Source organism: Populus alba, chromosome 1, assembly GCF_005239225.2.
Source record: "Populus alba chromosome 1, ASM523922v2, whole genome shotgun sequence".
In the NCBI taxonomy this organism is placed as follows: Eukaryota; Viridiplantae; Streptophyta; class Magnoliopsida; order Malpighiales; family Salicaceae; genus Populus; species Populus alba.
Window position 1 is genome coordinate 52507888 of NC_133284.1, and position 20567 is coordinate 52528454.

General features: G+C 32.1%; 3 protein-coding genes across 7 annotated transcripts; 1 reads left to right on the forward strand and 2 right to left on the reverse strand.

The window, feature by feature from the left end:
* The first annotated feature begins 3365 nt into the window (after window positions 1-3365).
* LOC118061957 (probable carboxylesterase 18) lies at window positions 3366-4600 on the forward strand. Its single transcript, XM_035075607.2, has one exon. It carries the CDS (start codon window positions 3523-3525, stop codon window positions 4528-4530), a length of 1008 nt encoding a protein of 335 aa, XP_034931498.1. The 5' UTR covers window positions 3366-3522; the 3' UTR covers window positions 4531-4600.
* A 383-nt stretch (window positions 4601-4983) lies between these two features.
* LOC118061950 (berberine bridge enzyme-like 4) lies at window positions 4984-6671 on the reverse strand. Its single transcript, XM_035075595.2, has one exon. It carries the CDS (start codon window positions 6669-6671, stop codon window positions 5073-5075), a length of 1599 nt encoding a protein of 532 aa, XP_034931486.1. The 3' UTR covers window positions 4984-5072.
* Window positions 6672-8730: 2059 nt separating this feature from the next.
* LOC118061965 (UDP-arabinose 4-epimerase 1) lies at window positions 8731-13850 on the reverse strand. 5 transcript variants are annotated; one of them, XM_035075627.2, is made up of 11 exons: window positions 13691-13850; window positions 12549-12684; window positions 12305-12429; window positions 11990-12103; window positions 11773-11880; window positions 11577-11668; window positions 10534-10675; window positions 10277-10371; window positions 9833-9962; window positions 9264-9408; window positions 8731-9175 (listed from the first exon to the last, which is right to left on the reverse strand). In XM_035075627.2, exons 2-11 carry the CDS (start codon window positions 12607-12609, stop codon window positions 8934-8936), a joined length of 1254 nt encoding a protein of 417 aa, XP_034931518.1. In that variant the 5' UTR covers window positions 12610-12684; window positions 13691-13850; the 3' UTR covers window positions 8731-8933. The 5 variants fall into 5 exon arrangements, with proteins under 5 accessions (XP_034931518.1, XP_034931509.1, XP_034931533.1 ...); XM_035075618.2 differs by having other exon boundaries at window positions 12549-12687; window positions 13691-13847; XM_035075642.2 differs by lacking the exon at window positions 13691-13850 and adding an exon at window positions 13432-13563 and having other exon boundaries at window positions 12549-12687.
* Window positions 13851-20567: the final 6717 nt, after the last annotated feature.

A 20567-nucleotide genomic window follows, 5' to 3' on the forward strand; every position in this document is an offset into this window, starting at 1 on the left:
ATTCTCATTTTTCACAATAAGAAATTATCATTGTTTTAATTATGAATTGCAACTTATACAGAAATAGTATCTATGAATAGTACTTCTACGAAGTAATCACAAACAATCTCGTTTAAAACTCAATCTCTTTAAACAAAATTTCTTAAACTGTATTTATTCACCGCACTGACTTTTTGTGTATGTGGACTATAATGTATATGTGAATAGTACTGTGAATAGAACCAACCAAATTGTTTTGGTACCACTGTTAGGATCCCGAAATGCAAAGCAATAATATACAGAGAATTACAACCACTCTTTATTAGTAGTAGAACAGTTGAAAACCTCTCTACTAATAAGAATAATCACCTCACATACACTATTGTTATCCATGTTTGGGTCCCCATACAAAAATAAAAAAAAATCAAAAAATATATATATTCATAAGAAAACTAAAAAATAATAGTAGTGAGAAGAGGATACCGGAGTGCCCAGAAAATGGCAAAAAATTGGTTAAAGAGGTTCAAAAATTCAAAGATTGAAATTCAACAGTATATTTTTTACTAATGAGATCCATATTGACAAAGAAAAATCAATTTGAGGAAGAAAAGTTCAAAATCAATTTGAGGAAGAAAACTCCGAAATCAGATGTTTATGGATTCAATTAAATTTTATTAAAAGTTTAATTGAATTTGTGGAGGGTTTGATTGCAAGAAAAATTAATTTTAAGTCGATTTGGGTTTTAATTAGAAGAAATTAAAGTTAGGGGTCAAATTATAATTTTTAAGAGTTGATTTGGTCAAATTAGGGGTTTAATTGCATAAATATTAAAGTCTGATGGTCAATTATGGACTTAATTGAAGAAAGCTGAAACTAAGGACCAAACTGGAAAAGACGTGTAAATAAAAGGATTGAAATTGACCGAATCAAGGGGCAAATTGAAAAAATTGAAACTTTATTTATCAATTGAGGGTCAAATTATATAAATTCAAGACCAATGACCGGAAGGAAAAAATCAGCCAACTTTAGAGTTGACATCTGATTTTAGCAAGGATGCAATTGAACTGATTCTTCAAATCAAAATTGAAATTGAGGACTTGATTGAAAAAATCAAAAATGAATGACTGATTCAGAAATTAACATATTTTGGCGCCTTTTTTCTTTTAAATGAAACAGCATGTTTTGTTCAAAACAGCATCATTTAATGCATTGTTCACATTAAAAAAAAAAAAAAAAAGGGAGAGAAAAGCATGAAACGGTGCTGTGTTGAACGACATTGTGCTTCTTCTTCCCCTGGACATGCACAACCAAGGGAAGAAGAAGCACAAGCAGGGGAAGAAGAAGCTTTTCTCCCATGCAATACCTCTCTCCCTCTCTCCCCCCCACTTTCTCAAACCCTGACATAACCCATCCCCCCTCATGGCCTACAACCATAATGAAAAAAGAGGAGAGTTATGACCTACGAGCGACTCTAGAGTAGCTGCACAAGACCACCTTGACCACCTTACTTGTCTCATGAATGGCTAGAGGTAAGGCCCCCTATGCCATGATTGGATAGGGTAAGGTGGTTTTCTCCCCCTACCCCTTATAAATACCAGGTGAGGACTAGAAGAGAAGGGGATGAAAAAAGATGGGGAGATTATAGAGAGGAGGGAACGAATAGATGAAGAGAGAGAGAGAGAGAGAGAGATAGAGGGACGACAAAAAATAAATAAAGAGAACATTGAGGATATTTGAGGGAAAGGAGAACGAAGAGAAAGAGAAAGAAAGAGAGAAACAGGGGGGAAAACAGAAGGAAACAGAGGAGAACAAAAAGGGAATGAAAGAGAGAAAAGATAGAAGCAGAAACAAGAACAAGGAAACTAGGGATAAAGGAAATAGGGGAAAGTCGGTGAAAAATAAAATAAGAAAAAAAGAATAGAGAAGCAAAAACAAAGAAAGACAGAGAAGAAAAAGGAAGAGGAAACAGGGGAAGAACAACCATAGCAACCACCATTTTTCCACCGCCAACGACAGCAACCACGCTCCCTCACTCCATGTAATCTTCTCCCCTTCTTTGTTCCCTATTACTTGTTCGTTTCATTTGTATGCAGAACGTGAGCAATTCATGTTCTACAGCAAATGAAATATAATTAGCACAACAACCAGCTAATTATAATTAACTAGTTACTGTGCTCAGCACAATAATCATTTAGTTCTTTTCTTAAAGTCCAACCCACACAGCTGGGCTAAGTCCAGCCTTGTAGAAAGGAGGTCTTCCTCTTGGGCTAGTTTCAACCCAGTTTACTTTGGGTCTGTCTCGACCCAGTTTCCTTTAGGGCCAGACTCTGCCCAGTCAGGTTGGGCTCCGCCCATATGACTGGGTAGGCCCAACTAATATAAAATAATAATAATATATAATATTGTATTATATATTTTTTAAAAAAATCCAGAAGTCCTAAAAAAATAATATTCTTTTGTGTATTTTTCTATAAATTTTGATTAATATTGATTTGTATTTTTATACTATAAAGATACAAATTCGGTATTAAAATACCCGATTTTCTTTGAAATATTTTTTTAAAATATATATATATATATATATATTGTTTTCATGCATACGACAAGTCTCTCAAAAGATTAAAAAAAAATCATATCATATTTTCATACAACAAAAAAACATTTTCAAAAAAATATGTATTAGCATGTTTTTTTGCTTTAATAACTAGTTTATTAAAGTCATGAGAATTAGACCAATATTTTAAAAATATCAAAAAAAATATTTTGTTTTTTTTTTAATAACTAGAATACAAACTTATACGTAAGACGTATTCCTAAAATTAAATAATATTAGCTCTTTTTGTTTGTTGACATTATAGTAGATAAGATTTACCGAATAAAATAAGGATCTTCTTACTAATGAGGATTTTTCTTAGACTTTAGACGGATTAATTTCTAGAAAAATTAAACCTCAAATTTACAATTCCTCCATGGTTTGATCCTTAAAAATTTCTCATTTGTGATGTCTTGATCTAAATCTCAGTATTTCTTCATTCAATCTATTTATTCCATTTCATTTTCTTTTTATTTTATAAAAATCAAAATTAAAATAAAAAAAATTAAAAATTAAATTATGACAACAACCAGTAAAAGAACAATTGAAAATCTCTCCACTAATAGAAAAAATTTATGGGATTCCTCTTTTTTACTTGTGTGTTTCTCTCCTTTTGGCTTGACATGCTCTGGCTCTTCCTATTTATGGGGTGTTTGATTTTATGTGGTTCATTTTTTTTTTTAGTGGACTCCGTATAAAAAATATATTTTTTTTTTATTTTGTAATGTGTGGTTGTGCTTTAAAAACGTTATACCCTTAAAAAAAAGCCACCATATTACAACTTCTGCAACCATTTAATGGTCTTTCAGCTGCCAAAACTCTGCCCATCATAAATGGTGTCATGAGTGTTTGAGTGTTGCCATTTGTTTCAACTCTCAACATATTCTTCTTCTTAATCTGTTCATAAAACAACAGTACCAAAGCCTGAACTAAAAAGAAGAGAAAAGAAAATGTCTCAAAACTCAGCTGACCTCCCATGGAAGGTAAGGCTCTTTACATCCCTCTTCTCCTTCACCTATAAAGTCATGATCCGTCGCTCTGATGGATCTCTGAACCGCCTCTTACTCAACTTTCTCGACTATAAAACCTCTCCATCGCCTGACAAGCCCATAGATGGTGTCACAACCACTGATTTCACTATTGATGAAGACCGCAACCTTTGGTTCCGCCTCTACAACCCCGTCTTCAGAACTTCAACCACCGACAATGAAGTTAACATCCCAGTTATTTTCTACTTCCACGGGGGTGGGTTCATCTGCATGGCGGCCAATTCAAAGCTGTTCGATGATTTATGCTACAGGCTCGCCCGCCTGCTACCTGCAGTCATCATCTCTGTAAACTACAGGCTGGCTCCTGAGCGTAGGTGTCCTTGCCAATATGAAGACGGTTTTGATGTTATAAAATTTATTGATAAATCATACCTTGAAGTCCTTCCAAACCATGCCAATCTCAAGCACAGTTTTGTTGCTGGAGACAGTGCTGGTGGCAATCTAGCTCATCACATGGCACTAAAGGCTAGCAAATCTGAACTTTTCAATATAAAACTGACTGGAGTTATAGCCATACAGCCATTCTTCGGAGGAGAAGAGCGTACAGGATCGGAAATCAAGCTTTCTAGAGATCCCTTTGTTCCAATGGATACTACAGACTGGATGTGGAGATCGTTTCTGCCAGAGGGTTCGAATCGGGACCATCAGGTGTCGAATGTTTTTGGGCCTAACTCTGTTGACATTTCAGAGCTTAAATACCCTGCAGTTCTTGTTATTATTGGGGGGTTGGATCCTCTCCAGGACTGGCAAAAGAGGTACTACGAGGGACTGAAGAAAAGTGGAAAAGAAGTGTATTTAGTTGAGTATGTCAACGCATTCCATTCATTTTACCTTTTTCCTTGTGTGCCTGAGTTTTCTTTGTTTATCAAGGATGTGAAAGATTTTATGCAGAAACAAATGTCCAGATGAAGAAATTAACAACTTTTTTCTGCTTAGGTGTTTATGTTATCAGCTTGAATTATCTATTTGTTCTGCTTTATTATTTTTTCTCTTATAAATATGATGGTAATATCATGTCCCTTTTAGTTCAAGATTTGTTTTTTAAACAGCACTTTCTCATTAAAAAAAATAAACTAAAAAAAAAATATTTGAAAAATAATACGTTGTAACTATATAAATTACGCGGTTTCCAACGATTCAATTCGAGTTTTAATTATCTAAATTTACTTGAATAAACTTAGTTTAAATCTAATCATGTCAACACTAAAAAACAAGAATAAAATGCATTTGTTTTAATAAAAATAATTGATCTGCTGATTGCTGATTTACAGGGTAATCTAATCAATTACAGGTTGACCTAATAAACCAATGATTTAAGTCTTTTTCCATGTGCATATATCTCAGCTTTTTTGGGGTGGTGCATAGTACGAAATAGAAACCAAATTAATCAACTTGGAGGATTGTCCACCCCCACTTATGATACCCTCTGATGCTTTTTTAACCACTACCATTCAGGCTTTTACTCGTGCAAAGTTAACTGGGATGCTTTGTTCATTCTTGAAGAAATTATCAGGATCCACCCTTGACTTCACTGTCACCAGCCTAGGAAAATTGTCCTTAAAATACTTGCTCCCATAAACTTTAGCTTCCTCAAAGATGGTCTGGTTGCTAGGATTGCTACCGATATCAAGATCCCTGTAGTTCAGAAATGCTTCTCTTGGATACTTGCTGACATAAGGAGCCATTGCATCGTGCAGTTGTCTTAACAAACTTGTATGGTGATTGGTGGCCTCAATTCCTTCTTCGTTCCAGGTTGTGGAGTACTCGATTTTGAACAGGTTTCCAGCTCTATGAGGGAATGGAGTTGCCGTTGCCGAAATCTCATCCATTCTTCCTCCATAAGGATTCCATTGCATCCATATTGGCTCTACCTTGATCATCACCTTCCATATGCTTTCCAAAGCATTCTTAGGAATGACATGTTTCACAAAATCAGATTTCTTTTTGAATAAGCTTGCTTGGTTTGGCCTGTTGAGTAGAACATCAGTTGATGTTGCATTTGGAAGGTTTGCCCAGAAAACTACAGACTCTATCCATCTCATTTCCTTGCAGTCTTTTTGCTGCAAACCTAACTCAGGGAAGCTCTTGCTCAGCAAGGAAAGGAGTGCTCCACTTTGTCCTAGAAAGAGACCAATGAAGGAGATGCTAATTCTTTTAGAACCCTCACTACTTCCTTTGACAACTTGGGACATTGCTCTAATGAAAAGATCCTTGTCTAGTTTGCTTGCAACTAGTTGCCACTTGTAAAACACATCAGTTGCTCCTTCCTCCAAGGTCCTAGCAACCCTGAATGCAGTCACTGTGGGAGGAACATGAACCAAACTGATCTTCCAAGAAAGAATGACTCCAAAGCTTGCTCCACCTCCTCTAATTGCCCAAAAGAGATCCTCCCCCATTGTCTTCCTATTAAGGATATTGCCATTGACATCTACTAATTGTGCATCAATGATGTTATCCACAGAAAGGCCATGCTTTCTCATCATGGTCCCAAAGCCCCCTCCACTAAAGTGACCACCTATACCAACAGTAGGGCAAACACCAGCTGGAAAGCCATGAATGTTACTCTTGCTGGCAATATTGTAGTAAAGTTCACCAAGAGTTGCCCCAGATTGAACCCATGCTGTCTCACTCGCTATGTCTATGTCGATGGATCGAAGATTGAACATGTCGAGGATGACGAATGGGACTGCAGATACATAAGAAAGGCCCTCATAATCATGGCCACCACTCCGGATTCTAATTTGCAAGCCATTAGACTTTGCGCAAAAAACTGTTGCTTGGACATGGGATTCATGGACGGCTGCGATGATCGCAAGTGGTTTTGGGGTTGCAGGAGTCAAAAATCTACGGTTTTTTATCAGTGCTTGCAAGATAGACTCAAAAGAGGGATTTGTGTTACTATAGATTGCTTGAGAGATTGGGTGAGAAGTATGGCTATGGCTAGGAAGACACTGCAGAAACCTGTCAAGAACTGTATCAGAAGCTGCCAATGACACTAACAACAGTAGGGCTGAAACTACTGAGAGAGTTGCAGACATTGAAGCTTTCATTTTCAGGATGATTTCTCAGTCCCAGGCTGCATGATTAACAAATTTGGTAGCTGTAGTTAGGAAAGGAAAAGATAAATGTATCAGTGCAAAATATTGCAGAGCACTGCCAGCAGCATTCTAAAATGTTTCCAGATCATGTTATGATGATATAATACCTTGCTTGCCTTCCTATTTCTTTCAATAATTTGAAGAGGGCTACTATTATACATAAACAATATTGTATCTAGCTGGTTCACACATGATCATAAACCTCAATCACAGAATATATTGTCTCAGAGACATAACAAACTCTCGGTATCATAGTTGTTTTATGGAAATCCAATTTCAGAACTAATCCAAGAATGACCGAGTCAACTGTTTTTTTTAAATTGCATTGCCTTTTTTTTTTTTTTTAATAAAAATAAAAACCCATCGTTGATCATGCCTAGTTTGGATGAATCAACCAGACACTAAACACTTGGCCGGATCAATTGAATCAACCGGACACTAAATATTTGTCCGGATCAATTAACTTTCACCAAGTAAATGTTTAATAATTCAACTAAAAACTCGATCCGAATTAAGTTTTAGATCCTGGATTAACTTGTCGTTCATCAATAATGCTTGGCATGATTCTGGTTTACAGTTGTCAACAAAACCATCACCAATCATGCATTGAAACCTGTGGCTTCAGATATATCGAACAGTGATTTCAATCACCAATTTTCAATGTCTAGTGGGTGTTTTTTAAAACCCATGGAAGATTTTTAAATCTCCATGCTGCACATAAAAAAAAGACCTGAAAACATCTAGACCAGCAAGAGACAAAGCAGGAGGGGCCTAGCACATAAATGCACACAGCTGACAATGATCTTCCATAAGCTGTAATCATACTTCAAACAATAAAAGAGAAGAGAGAGATAGAGTGAGAGTGAGAGTGAGAGATAACCTTTGATGAATATGGATTAGTTATCAGCAAGCATAATGGACTAGATAAGCTTGTTTTTCCTGACAAGTTGCCATCAGCACATGGTGGAAAACTTGAGGTGTGCCAACTGACATAGCTAGCTCTCAAAACACCAATCCGCTTGCTGCAATTTACAAGTTTTGAAATAAACAAAAAGCAGGGATTGAGAGAAATTGATAATATGGAATTGATTGAATGGACTGCAGAAGCAAAGAATCTTGGTATCTACTGTTAGACACACCAAAAAGTGGGAATCCTTAGCGTATTTATACATGTCAAACCAGTGCTAGATATTTTGATCTACGTTACTTTTTATTTGTACATTTTCCAACCACTTGTTGGGATTTTTATACCTAGAGACCATAGCTTTCCTTCATGGCTGCTTGACATTTTTCAAGTCAGTCTTCTAGGTTTTTCTATTGAAAGTTGGCCTTGATTACCTGTAAAACTTGCTTTCACTATTTCCATTAAATCTTCTACAACTTTTCTACAGAGTAGATTTTAGTTTAGTCCTTGTTTTGATGATGATAACTCTAAGATTGCACATCTAGTCTTGAAAATTACAAGTCAGTCACTTGACCAAAGGTGACTGACAATTCTTTTTGAGATTTCTTGCTTATCCTTTTAATTTTGTATATAGGAGGTGAGATTGGAAATTTTGATTAGAAATGAAGGGTATTTAGTAAAAAAACTAAATTGTCATGAAAAAAACAATAGAAGGACTAAACTACAAACATATGAAAATACAGGGACTCAATATTGGCTTATTAAAATCAAATTTTCACTAAAAACACAGGATCAAAGAACAATTCACTCTTTCCTCTTCAAAGATTGCGTAGACATCTGACAGAGGTTCTGCATAAAATATGTGATTGCAGTGACAACAGTACCATCATTTTCAGAGCTAGATGGACCAGTCTATTCAACTAGGGCAACTTGCCAATTCAGGCAGACAATCTTATAAGCTAGAACCTTGTAACCCTAGCAGTTTCAATGATCTCCTTTGGTGAAACTGAGGTTAACTTGGCTAAATGAAATGATTCTTGAGGCAAACTATCCAGTGTCCATTCTCAGAGAAAGAAATTTGAAAAATGATGGGTATAACCAAGAGGGTAGAATCAAGGCATCATGTTATTGAGATATTATCTGTTCGAATACATGTAATGAATTGGCCGCTCCTAACACTATTTTAGGTGAATAAATGATCTTTCATCTGAAACCCCTCTTCTAAGAGAGAATAGAAACACAGCTGAGGTCAGTGCTGCGTGGGGGTCTGTGGACCGAGTTAATTCTGCTACGGACTCTTCCCTAAATGTTCAAGAAGCCATCACCAAAGGGGATCCATACCCATTTTGATGTGATTTTTGCCATCTCCATGCAACCTGTAAACTCTTCTGGAGATCAGTGTATTGTGCAGTCCAGTTCAGCTCACGGTTAATTTTTGATGGGTCACTAAACACTTCAGCATAGTCACCAGGCCGGCGAGGTAAATAGTCTACTTTGATATCTACACCGGTTGCCTTTTTACATGCATGTACAAACTCCTTGACTGATCTACCTGACAAAATAAATGAAAAAAAAAAAAAAGCTTGAGAACACAAGATCAATGAAAAGCGGCTCAGCAAACAGGGGAACTGGTTACCCACCCATTCCAGTGCCAACATTGTAGATTCCAACTTTCCCAGGCACTGCCTTTTCAAGTGCTTTAACATGAGCATCAACAAGATCAGTAACATCGATATAATCTCTTATACAAGTTCCATCGTGTGTCTTATAGTCCGTTCCTTTAACCTGTAAAGTGAAAACACCAACATTCTGAGAATTTCATTCATCATAACGTAAGAATGACGACAGAGCAGGGAGCATGTTTTTTGTAAATGGCACAACACAGAGAGAAGCAAGCAGATAACAACACAGCCTCTAGGTGTGAAACCTCAGTAAATGTCCCAGTAACCTGATTCTAAGACTCCCAAGCTGTCTAAATTTTCAGCAACCAAGGAAATCGGGCACCTAAAACTAAACCAACCAGGTTCTGAAAATCAAAGTAATATCAATAACCAAGCAGGAAGACGCCGTGTACATTTGTTTTCCAAATGATTGAATGAAGAAAATCTCTTTTTTACCAACTCCAGCATAACCTTGAAATAACTCAGCAGTGAAGTTGCAATTTTGATCTAAAAGGGAAAAATTCAAGGTCAAATAAAAATCAAAATACCTTTAGTCCAGCAACAATACCACGAGCAGCATCAAAACAAGCACCAGAAATTCGTCCATGCTCACGCAGTTCAGGTCTAGGAGCCTCACCTAACCTTCCATCTGGATCTGATCCAATCACATTGAAGTATCTGAAATTCGGTCAGAAAAGTATTTGTCAATTCATACCTTTAAGAGTGAGAAATTCTTATTATTAAACTTTCATTTCAGGACAGGGATGTTGCTTTAAGTTATCAATTGAATTCAAAGCCTCATCTTCTGCAGTGAGTTCAAAAACTGAAAAAAGGGCATTTGAGAAATACTTCAAAAAAAACAAAAACTAGAGATCAACTACTAAATTGAATGAAAAGCATTTGAGAAATACTTTCAAAATAACAACAAAAATAGATCAACAATTGGAAAGTCAACAATTTCAAGAAAAGGGACAAGGGAACTCAATATCAACCTCAATATCATAATTGCCATGTCTGAATTTTTAGAGAAGTCAAGGATTATATCTTCTGCCATCTTCTTAGCTTTTCCATATGGATTAATGGGTACCTGAGTTGGGGGGAAAATATAAATCAGTCACCTAGCATGTAACCTGGTGTTAAAGAAAACAAGTCGTAGCATATCATTATTGTGCTCTCTTGTCCTGAATTAAGCTTAGACTGTACAAACAGGTGAATAAAAAATGCTGGTTAGCAAGTTTTTAAATCAAACCTGTGGAGTGTCTTCAGTAATAGGCATCTTTTCAGGCTCCCCATATGTCGCACATGTGCTTGAATATATCAAAGTCTTTACATCATTTGCAGCCATTGACTCCAACACTACCAAGGTATTTGATGTAATGTTGTGATAGTACCTGCACAGCAAGAACAAACATATCATCACTAAGGACACATACGATCAAGGGTATTAATTTTGATCCATACATCTGTATAAAAATGAAATATTTGATAAAAGAAAATTCAAGTCTCCAACTTGATTTACATTATATCAGTTTCCAAAAGCAATTTTCTGTACTCTATAGCTGCCAGCGGGTTTTCTTGTGATTATTGAACTGAGAAACAAAATATGCAGATACAATCAAAGTTCCTACCAAACATGGCTTTCCTAATCTATTATGCAGTATGTCCGTACAATGCCCTGTATATTTTGAAAACAAGCTCTGAAGGAAAGGCTGTCAAACAACACAACTTTTTCTATGCCCTGTACGTACTATCAATGACAAAAATAATCTTAACTCTCAAAGAAAGGGATTTTGCTTATGGCTAAAAGTTCACCTAATTCTTTCCTTTCTGCTATCTAGTACATTCACTTCCCCTCTTGTTCCCTTACAGAACAAAAAATATAGAAGTGATTCAGGTACAAGGTTATGCTTTAAGTTTTGAATCCAAATATCACTCATTACCAGCATTAGAAGATAATTTCTTCCATTCTCTTAATGTTTGTGAACTTCATTAAAAAGAATCTCGTTTGCCTCCATTTTTTTCAAAATAAGGGCATGGATCTGCTACCCTGGTATAATTTAAAGACATTATCTTGTCATCTAATCTTACTTGCAATTCTTGAATGCAAACCATATTGTTAAGTTATCAAAGAAATCCCTTATGCCAAAAGAAGTTTCAGCAAAGCCTTTTGTTCTTGTTACTACCATTGCCACATGGAAAAAAATATCTAAACCTGTCATCACCCAAAAAAACAATAGAAGCAAGTTCAATAGAAACAGGACAGGTTTAATTCAGACCACATAGAAAACTTACTTAAGGGGGTACACGGTGCTTTCCCCAACATATGCAACTGCTGCAAAATGCATCACAGCATCAAATGCATTTTGTGAAAAGATGCTGTTCACCTGAAAACTTGGTAAAGGAAACAAGTTGCAATATCCAAGTTCAACTGTCTTTAAAAACAACCTAAAATAGGCTATATATATTATATATCAAATAATAAGGATACAGTTTTAGGCTCTCCCAAGTCAGCATATATAAACTGAAGCCTCCCAGGCTCAGGAAATAACTCTTGTAAAACCTTGACTGCACCTAAGTTTCCTCGAGAAAGGTTGTCCTGTTAACAATATGAAAATCTTAAACTTAAAAGACCAAGAAAAAATTAAAAATCACAAGCAATAAGAGATCTCAAAAGGAAGCGACTACATTTCTTGTGATGAACATACCACTATGGTTACTCGGTAACCATCCTTCAAAAGTCGCAATGCTGCATGGGAACCAATGTAGCCAGCACCACCTGTCACAAGGACATGGATCACCCCATCTTCACGCAAAGAGAACTGAAATAAACAAACCAACAACTCAGAAAGCACATTAGGGAAATATCATAAGCTCAAATCATAACTCAATGGCTGAACTTATTTAAATGCATTTAGTTTTTAAATGCTATTTCTGCGGCTTCAAGGGAAAAACCAGGTATGTTTGGTACTAAATTAAAAATTAAAAGAAAGAGAAGAATGAACAAGGGAACATGGAGTTACCGGGCTTGGAGAATTAAAGGTTGGAGATTGTTTCAGCATAATTATACATACAGCTGTTAGGGAAGCGGCCAAAAGAATCTTTCCTACAACATTATTTTTTCTTTTTGGATCTGAAAAATCCATGCCTGCAACACAGAGTGAGAAAATGAAATTAAACTGACCTCTAAACAATTGCATCACCATAAACATCAAGGGAGTTAAGAGGGTGCATTTCAAAATCAAAATGGAGAGCCAAAAAACTGACCTCCAAGGGACATAGATCTATTGGACCTTGGCTGAGTTCTGGTCCTGCCAAAACTTAGCATTTGGAGAGTCCTACGAAATCAAATCCCTTTATCTGTCAAGACTATGCTTCTGTATCAGTGGCTTTCTGCTCCAGTCTGCTGCAATGAAATCAAATTCAAACAATTAGCAATGATGGAGTTTGAAACAGAAGAAACCAAGAGAGGAAAAGGTACAATCAGAACAAAAGGAAGACCAGATGGGCCCTATACAGGTATTTGAAACCAAAACAAAACAAAGAAAGTAAAAGGTTAAATACTAAAAGTAGAACAAATTTTACTATGCAAATGTGGAAAAAAAAACCAGAAAAATTCACCACTCAAATTCACATCTTTACAATCTAAAACCAGTAAAAAGAGAGAAAAAGGTGGAGAGTTCCAAGATCCAAATGGACCAGTAAAAAGAAGAAAATACTTTCAAACTCCGTTTTTCATGTAGAAAAATGGGAATAATAATTAAAGACAAAAACATTGCAATTGTTTGTCAGGGCATGTCTGATACCAGAAATTTAGAGAGAGAAAATTCTGATATCAAAATGCCCACCGTAGAGAACCAAGAAACACAAATGATCATGTTTCTAACAAAGAGGGGGGGGAAACCATTTTACAGATAGAAGAACAAACCAAATCCCAATATTCAAATTCCCCAAGATCCAAGAACACCAATCAATCAAAACCCATCTCAAAAAACACAGAAAAAATCCTAAATATCACACCTTTATCAAAAAAAAAAAAAACATAAAGGACGGCCAAAAGCAACAATTTACAAAATAGGGAAAAATAGCTCAAATATTTGAAAGCAACAATTTACTAAAACATAAACACTTTTTAACATCAAAATAGCACCTGGAAACAGCAGTAACAATCACAAACTTCCCAAGAACACAAAAGGGTCTATATATACTATACACAAATATACAATTAAAAGGGAAGAAAAGGCTTGAAATTTAAGGACATGCAGTCACAAGAGAAATGAAAAGAACCCACCAAAAGATGATAAAGAAAACGTAAGAAAGATAAAGAGAACTAAATAAAAATATTAAATAAAGATTTTAAAAAAGAGAGAGAAAAGAATTGTCAAAATATTAGAGGGAGAGAAACGTACGAGAAGCGAAAAGTGAAGAGGAGAGACAGGAGTTCCGGTTGCTATGGTACGTTTGAAAGAGTTGTAGTAATAGGCGTAGAAATCTCTGTGCTTTCCATGTTGTCGAAATATGAGAACATGAGAGCTAGAGGTTTGAAAAATAATTTAAGAAAACAATTTCTTTTTACACTTTTGTTTTTATTTTCTTTAACCTTAACTTCAAAGTATACTTATAAAACCCGACACAAGGGATTGATCGATGTTGTGGATATGAAGGGTAAATCTAGGTTAAAATATAATATTTTAAAATTAAAACTTCATTTTAAAAAAAAAAAATTATTAATGGGTGAAGAGTTGGTAGATTATTGCAAAACCCAGATTTTTTTACTAAGTAAATATTTCTTTTATTATTATTTCCACAATCTAAACTAGTTTAGGTCTCATTAGATTTTAGATTGATCCACTAGATTATTCAAGTTTTATAATTATGATTTAAAAATATAGTTTTAAAAAACTATAAAATTCTTAGTTTTTTTCAATACACCATCTATTTAAAAATATAATTCTTAAATCATTTAAGAATATTTTGAACATAAGGTTAGAAGGTTATTTTTAAAAATAATGATTAAATTACACTTTTATCTTTAATGAAATATATTTTTGTCCTCATTGTTTTTTTATTTTTCTTTATTCAAATATAATAATCAAACATTATTTTTATTTTTCTTATTTTAAAATAATAGAAATTCACTGTTAAATTATTTTATAAACATTTAATTTATGTTTTCATCTCCACCTCTCTATCATCAAACACATTTTTATCTTTTTTGCAGGTTTATTTCTTCTAATATACTAATTAGACATAATAAGATATTTTTGTTTACATTCGATTTTTTTAATTAATTTTCATAAATATCCTTCTTCAATTAAATTTTAAGTAAATTGACTATATTTTAGTTAACACTTTATTAAAAGTGTTTTTCTTTTGAATAAACTCGGAGCAATACCTTGGTGAGTAGACTCACATGCTACCCATGTGATGATAGTATCACATCCACAATATTTCTTAGCTATCGGAAAAAGTAGTGTTTCATTTAGGTTTTCCCAATACAAGTTGTTCACTGGACATATCTTACCAAAAGGTACAAGTCATTATATAGTAACCAGCCTAACTAGTGGAGGGAGTAACTATATATATATATATTAAATAGTCTTAAATGTGGTGTTCAAACTTGAATTGATGTATTGATGAGGAATAATTTTCTTATAATTTTTTGTAAAATTTAATTAAGTGATAATAATATAAGAAATATATTCATTTATCAATTAAATAGGAAATGTTTGTTTTGTGTTTAATATGTTTTTAAAGTGCTTTTCAAAAAAAATTTCCACCTGAAATAGTATAAAATTAATATTTTTTAGATATTTTTATGGTTTTGATATATTAATAAAAAATATTATATTAATATATTTTTAATTAAAAAAATATATACCGCCTTACAAGATACACAAAATATATTTTTATATTGACAAACAAACATATTAAAATTCAAACTCTTGAACACATAATATTATATATATATATATTATATATATATATATATAATATATATATTGGTACCTTTAAATCAAGAAAAATTAAAAAAAAATAATAAAATTAACTAGATTGATATTTTTAAAGTTTAATTTAAAAGTATTTTAGAACTCGGTTAGTCAAAGTTGATTGAGTTTTTTTGTACAATTGAACTTAAAGAATATTCAAAGAATTTCGATTCTGATTTAATAATTATATTGCAAATTATAATATTTTTATTGTTAAATTATAGTTTGAGCAGAAAAAAAAAAAACAAAGGTTAATTGGATGACGTTGGAAATTTAAAATGATGGAGATGAAGTAAAATTGAATTATGGTTAAGGTAAATATGTCAAATTTCTAAATAATTTGGTAACAAAAATACAAAAGTAGCAGCATCATCTGAAGTATAATGAAAAGATGTGTTCATTAAAATTAAATGGCGGGTCCCTTGAAAAGTACCCTCTCAATCATGCCCATGAATGTTCTTTTAACGTCTCACCATTGGTAAAAAAAACTAATTTTGTTCTAGAAAAAAACTGTCGGTTGTCTAAAGAACAAGTACTATCTCTTAGTCAAGGTGAGAAGAATTTACTTGTTTTTCTCGTGATTATCTAACTTTATTTAAAGACTTATCTCAAAAAGATTTTGGATTATTAAATTATTAAAAATTAAATAGGTTTTTCTCGAGTTTATATTTTATCAAATTTAATTAACAATTTGACTCAAATTAAATTTGAATTCCAGATTTCTTAGATCAGTATCCCAAATCAAGCATGATTTTTCTTCTACCTAGCTTTGTTTGTTTGCTTAAAATTAATTTTTTTTAAGAAAGTAAATTCTAGAAAACTGAATTATTTTCTGATATTTAATAGTGTAATAGAAAATAAGTTGGAAAACACTTCCCAATATTTGGTTATGTCAAAGAAAATGAGCTGGAAAATAACTTATTAATGTTTTATTTTTTCAAGTTTATTAAAATAATGATGAACAAATCTTATAAATTAAAAAGTTGAATGACAATGAAATTGATAAAAAAATTTCATAAATTATCTCAAATAAAATAAACAATAATCAAAATAATAGAGATCAAATCTAAAAAGTAAAAAAAATTAAATGATGAAGATATTTGAAATTGAAAAACAAATATTCAAATCAAAATATATATAACAATCAAAAGTTTGAGGATCAAATTTGATATAATCAGCAAATAATATGACATTTCAAAAATTTTCACAACTTTCAGAAAATATTTTTCGTTCAAACTAAAAGGAAAACACTTTTCTGGAAACCAAGCTAAATTTTTCATTGATATGAAAGTGTTTTTTATTGACCAACTTTTCTAAAGGCAAACAAATATATAAAAGTTTGGAAAGTAGTTTTCTGAAAATCACTTTCTAAAAATCAAACGTACCATTAATACCAACACCAAGCAAGTATAATTAATATACTCCTTTTCCTATGATTCCTCCAAGTAATGGGATCTAATATATAATACGATATTTTTGAAAAAAATAAATTTTATTTATTTTTTTCATTTTAAATTAATATTTATTTATATTTTAAAATTATTTTAATGTACTGATATCAAAAATATTTTTTTAAAAATAAAAAATATATATATATTATTTTGATACATTTTCGAATAAAAAATATTTTGAAAAACAATTACAATCACACTCCCAAAGACCCCAAAATCTTCTAAGAATTGCTAGCAAATAAATAATAATCTCATATACAATAATAGCAACAAATAATTAACAATAGTAAGTCCGCCTGCCCTACATAAATACTTCAATTCATTTTTGTCATGGATGGATAAGAGATATGCAATTGTCACTTAGGGCTTGATTTAGAGAAAGAGAAAAAAAAGTTCTAATTGCCCATGAATGAACATTATTTGGCATTACACTTTTGAAGTTATTTTTATGTGGGAAATTGTCAGCTTGTAGCTTTAAAGAGTGTCACATTGACACATAGCATCCAGAAAGGTAAAGCCTTGATAAAATTTATAGTGTTTCTTCTTGTGTTTTAAAAATATTTTAAAAAAAATTTAAATTTTTTTATTTACTTCAAATTAATATATTTTTAATATTTTCAAATCATTTTGATGTGTTGATATAAAAAATAATTTTTAAAAAATAAAAACACATTATTAATATATATTTTAACACGAAAAATTATTTGAAAAGTAATCATAATCACACTATCAAATTCTAATTACTTTGCCAACTTCCTCCTTCTCGTGTGCTTTACTTTTCTTCTTCTTTTTCTTTTTTGGCATTGGATTCATAAGGGAAAGATTCAAGCTTGAAATTATAGCACAATAATCTTGGTCCAAGATTAGCTTTAAGCAATATAGTAATATTGCATTTAGCTCATGATAGGAAGACTCATAGATACTAATCTTAAAAATGCAACAAGAAGGGATAGAAACGTATTTAGTTGAAAAAATAAAGACATAAATATAAAATTTATTTTATTACATTTAAATTCAGCATTCATTCTCTTTTCCTCCAAGAGTGTGTTTAAGAATATTATATCAGTTATTTTTTAAATTGATTTTTATTTGGAAATGCATTAAAATAATATTTTTTAAAAAAATTATTTTTGATATTAATATATTAAAAAAATAAAAAAAAATTTAAAAAAAATTAATTTTTTTTTACTCAAGCTCTAGCTTTTGTTAATTGATATTAAAAGAATTGGCATCGATGTAATAAATCCCAATGAATAGAATCATGGGCAAATGACACTCTTTTTAAGGTGCATCTCCTCACAATTTTGCATGCGCAAAAAGTCTTAGACCAAAAATTTCACATGAAAAGAAGCATCGTATCATTTTCGCTCACAAAGACAACTTTTCTTTCTTTCTTTTTCGTTGTCCTAATCCTATGTTATAGTTTTATAATAAGATCAATTGATTTAATATTTTCCCTTCCACCTTGGACCATCTCATTCATAGTTGTGCTGTAAATATAAATATAAATATATTGTGACACACAAGAAATGGAAATAATGGTGCACATGTAGTGGCATAGTTGCAACATGGTATAACCTATTACGAGTCTTGTTTGTAAAATATGATTAGATTATTTTTTAAAATATTTTTTTTTTAAAATGTATTAAAATAATATTTTTTAAGATTTTTAATATGAGCACATCAAAATAATAAAAAAAATACTAAAAAATATTAATTTAAAACTAAAAAAACTTTCAAAAACCACGGTCTAACCGCATAAAACGCACTTTGCATATAGATGTCGGGGGGCTAGTTGTCTCACTCCTAGGTGAGGCTAGAATTAGTAATAGTAGTACTAGCTATTTGACCCGCGTTTTTACCATTGGTCAAATATTTTTTTATTTAAAAAAATATATATGCAAACTTTTTTATGACATGTTTTTGTACATAAAGAAATCTCAAGCAAAATTTAAAAAATTCAAGCATGCATATAACAAAAAATAATTGAGAACTATTTATGCAAAATAAAATAAAATTATCAAGTTCAATTAATATCCAATCAAAGTAAACCAACCAACCCCATAACCTAGGTCACAAACTTAACAGGGTTCAACAATCTTTTTTATAATATTTGATCTAAAATTATGAGCTTGCAAAATACCAAAGTAATTGGAAAAAAAATCAAACTGAAACAAATTATGTTACCCAATTAATAATCAACCAAATATTAGGTGATGAAATTGAACAAAAAATAAGCCAGGAAAAAAAAACAAATCCAATTGTAATGGATTAAAAAAAAGGCTCAATCTCTTATCCTAAGAAATCCTAAATCTCCTAAACCTCTACAAAAAGGCATGGGTGCGCGAGCTTGGAGCAACCCACGCACCTAAGCCTTTTTTGTAAAAAAAGTTTTCTTAAGAGGAGGATACTAGCCATCTGCCTCTTAATGCTTTTCAAAAAATAAAAATAAAGGTGAAACATCACCGCCTCGCTCAAGCAAACGACACGTCACCTTAACTACTCAGATTTTGGTAACCTCTAGTCGCTGAAACATTAGGTTAGTTTGTTTTAGACTAAGTAAAATCAATTTTTAACCATACTTTGACTTGAAAATAACCATGAAAACACCTAGCAAACACATATTCATAGCCTCTAACAACCAAAAAATTATTTTTGAAACTCACAATCAACCTGAAATAAAAAAAAATTTCAAATTCAAATCCACAATTTCAGGCAAATTTAAGAAAAAAAAAACAACACATTATCTAAACTTTACTCATCAAAAGGAACTCATTGAAACCAAAATCACATTTTGTGGCCGGAATTGGTTTCAATCAAGACTTTCTTTTTGTACTACCTGAATCCGACCACTCTCTCTCTTTCTCTCTCTCTCTCTCCTCTCTCAAACCAAGAACTAAAAAATAAAAAAAATGAAGTTTGTGATCAAAATTAAATTTTATAAATTTTAGGGACTGAAAGCTTATAATATGAAAAGTTGAAGGATTCAAGTATATGTTTAGCCATAATTTTAGCAAAACCATCTTTTATCTGTGTTTTTCATTTTAGTCATCCATTTCTTAATCTTGCAATTTTTTAATAAATGTGTTTTAATTGACCATTAATTTGGGCCTATAAGGGTGCAATAAAAAAAATAAAAAAAATCATTATTACAATTCACAATAATTAAATTCTTGGTCAATAGTGGCGTAAAAACAATATTTTTGGGTTAACCTAGAACTAGGTTAAAATTTAGTTTGATCTTAAAGAAAAATTCTTCAAAACTATGCTATATTAACTTTTTTTTTTCTAAAGAAAAACTACATTTTTTATTGATATAAATCAACTCAATTTAAATATGAACTCTTTTTTAAAAGAAAAACTATATCTTTTTAATTGATATAAATCAATTCGATTTAACCTTAAATCATAATCCGGCCTTGTTGGAGCCATCTTTAATAATGTTGCTTTATGTAATTATAATGACAGTTTAAGTGTAACATTTAATGTTAATATCTGCAATAAGAATATGCCAATTGTTTCACAAACATTTTTATGTGTTGTGTCCTTTCATTTTGGTTTCTCAACAGGAGGACCACTTTCGAAAGCGTGGTTAAATGGCGGTGCAGTTTGTAGTCTTTTAAATTCAAAACCTACTAAGGTCTTGCTTGGGGCAAATATAGTAGTGGAGGCTTTCCACATACTTTCGGTTAAGTAGAGTTTTTTACTTGAGAGCTCATGTGAATCCCACGCTAAAAAAAATGATAGAGCTTTTTGAAGCTTCTTAGCTATAATGGTAGCTTTTTATAGAATATTAATCTCATCATATTATACTATATTTTAAAATATGTATATAAAATGTGTAA

Excerpts from the sequence above, each read along its gene's own strand:
- LOC118061957 (XM_035075607.2), top strand. The coding sequence starts at position 3,523 with ATGTCTCAAAACTCAGCTGACCTCCCATGGAAGGTAAGGCTCTTTACA.
- LOC118061950 (XM_035075595.2), bottom strand. The coding sequence starts at position 6,671 with ATGAAAGCTTCAATGTCTGCAACTCTCTCAGTAGTTTCAGCCCTACTG.
- LOC118061965 (XM_035075627.2), bottom strand. The coding sequence starts at position 12,609 with ATGCTAAGTTTTGGCAGGACCAGAACTCAGCCAAGGTCCAATAGATCT. Across the intron at positions 12,104-12,304 it reads CCTTTAATTCTCCAAGCCCG|TTCTCTTTGCGTGAAGATGG; the intron begins GTAACTCCATGT and ends TGTTTATTTCAG. Across the intron at positions 9,176-9,263 it reads CAATGTTGGCACTGGAATGG|GTAGATCAGTCAAGGAGTTT; the intron begins GTGGGTAACCAG and ends TTATTTTGTCAG.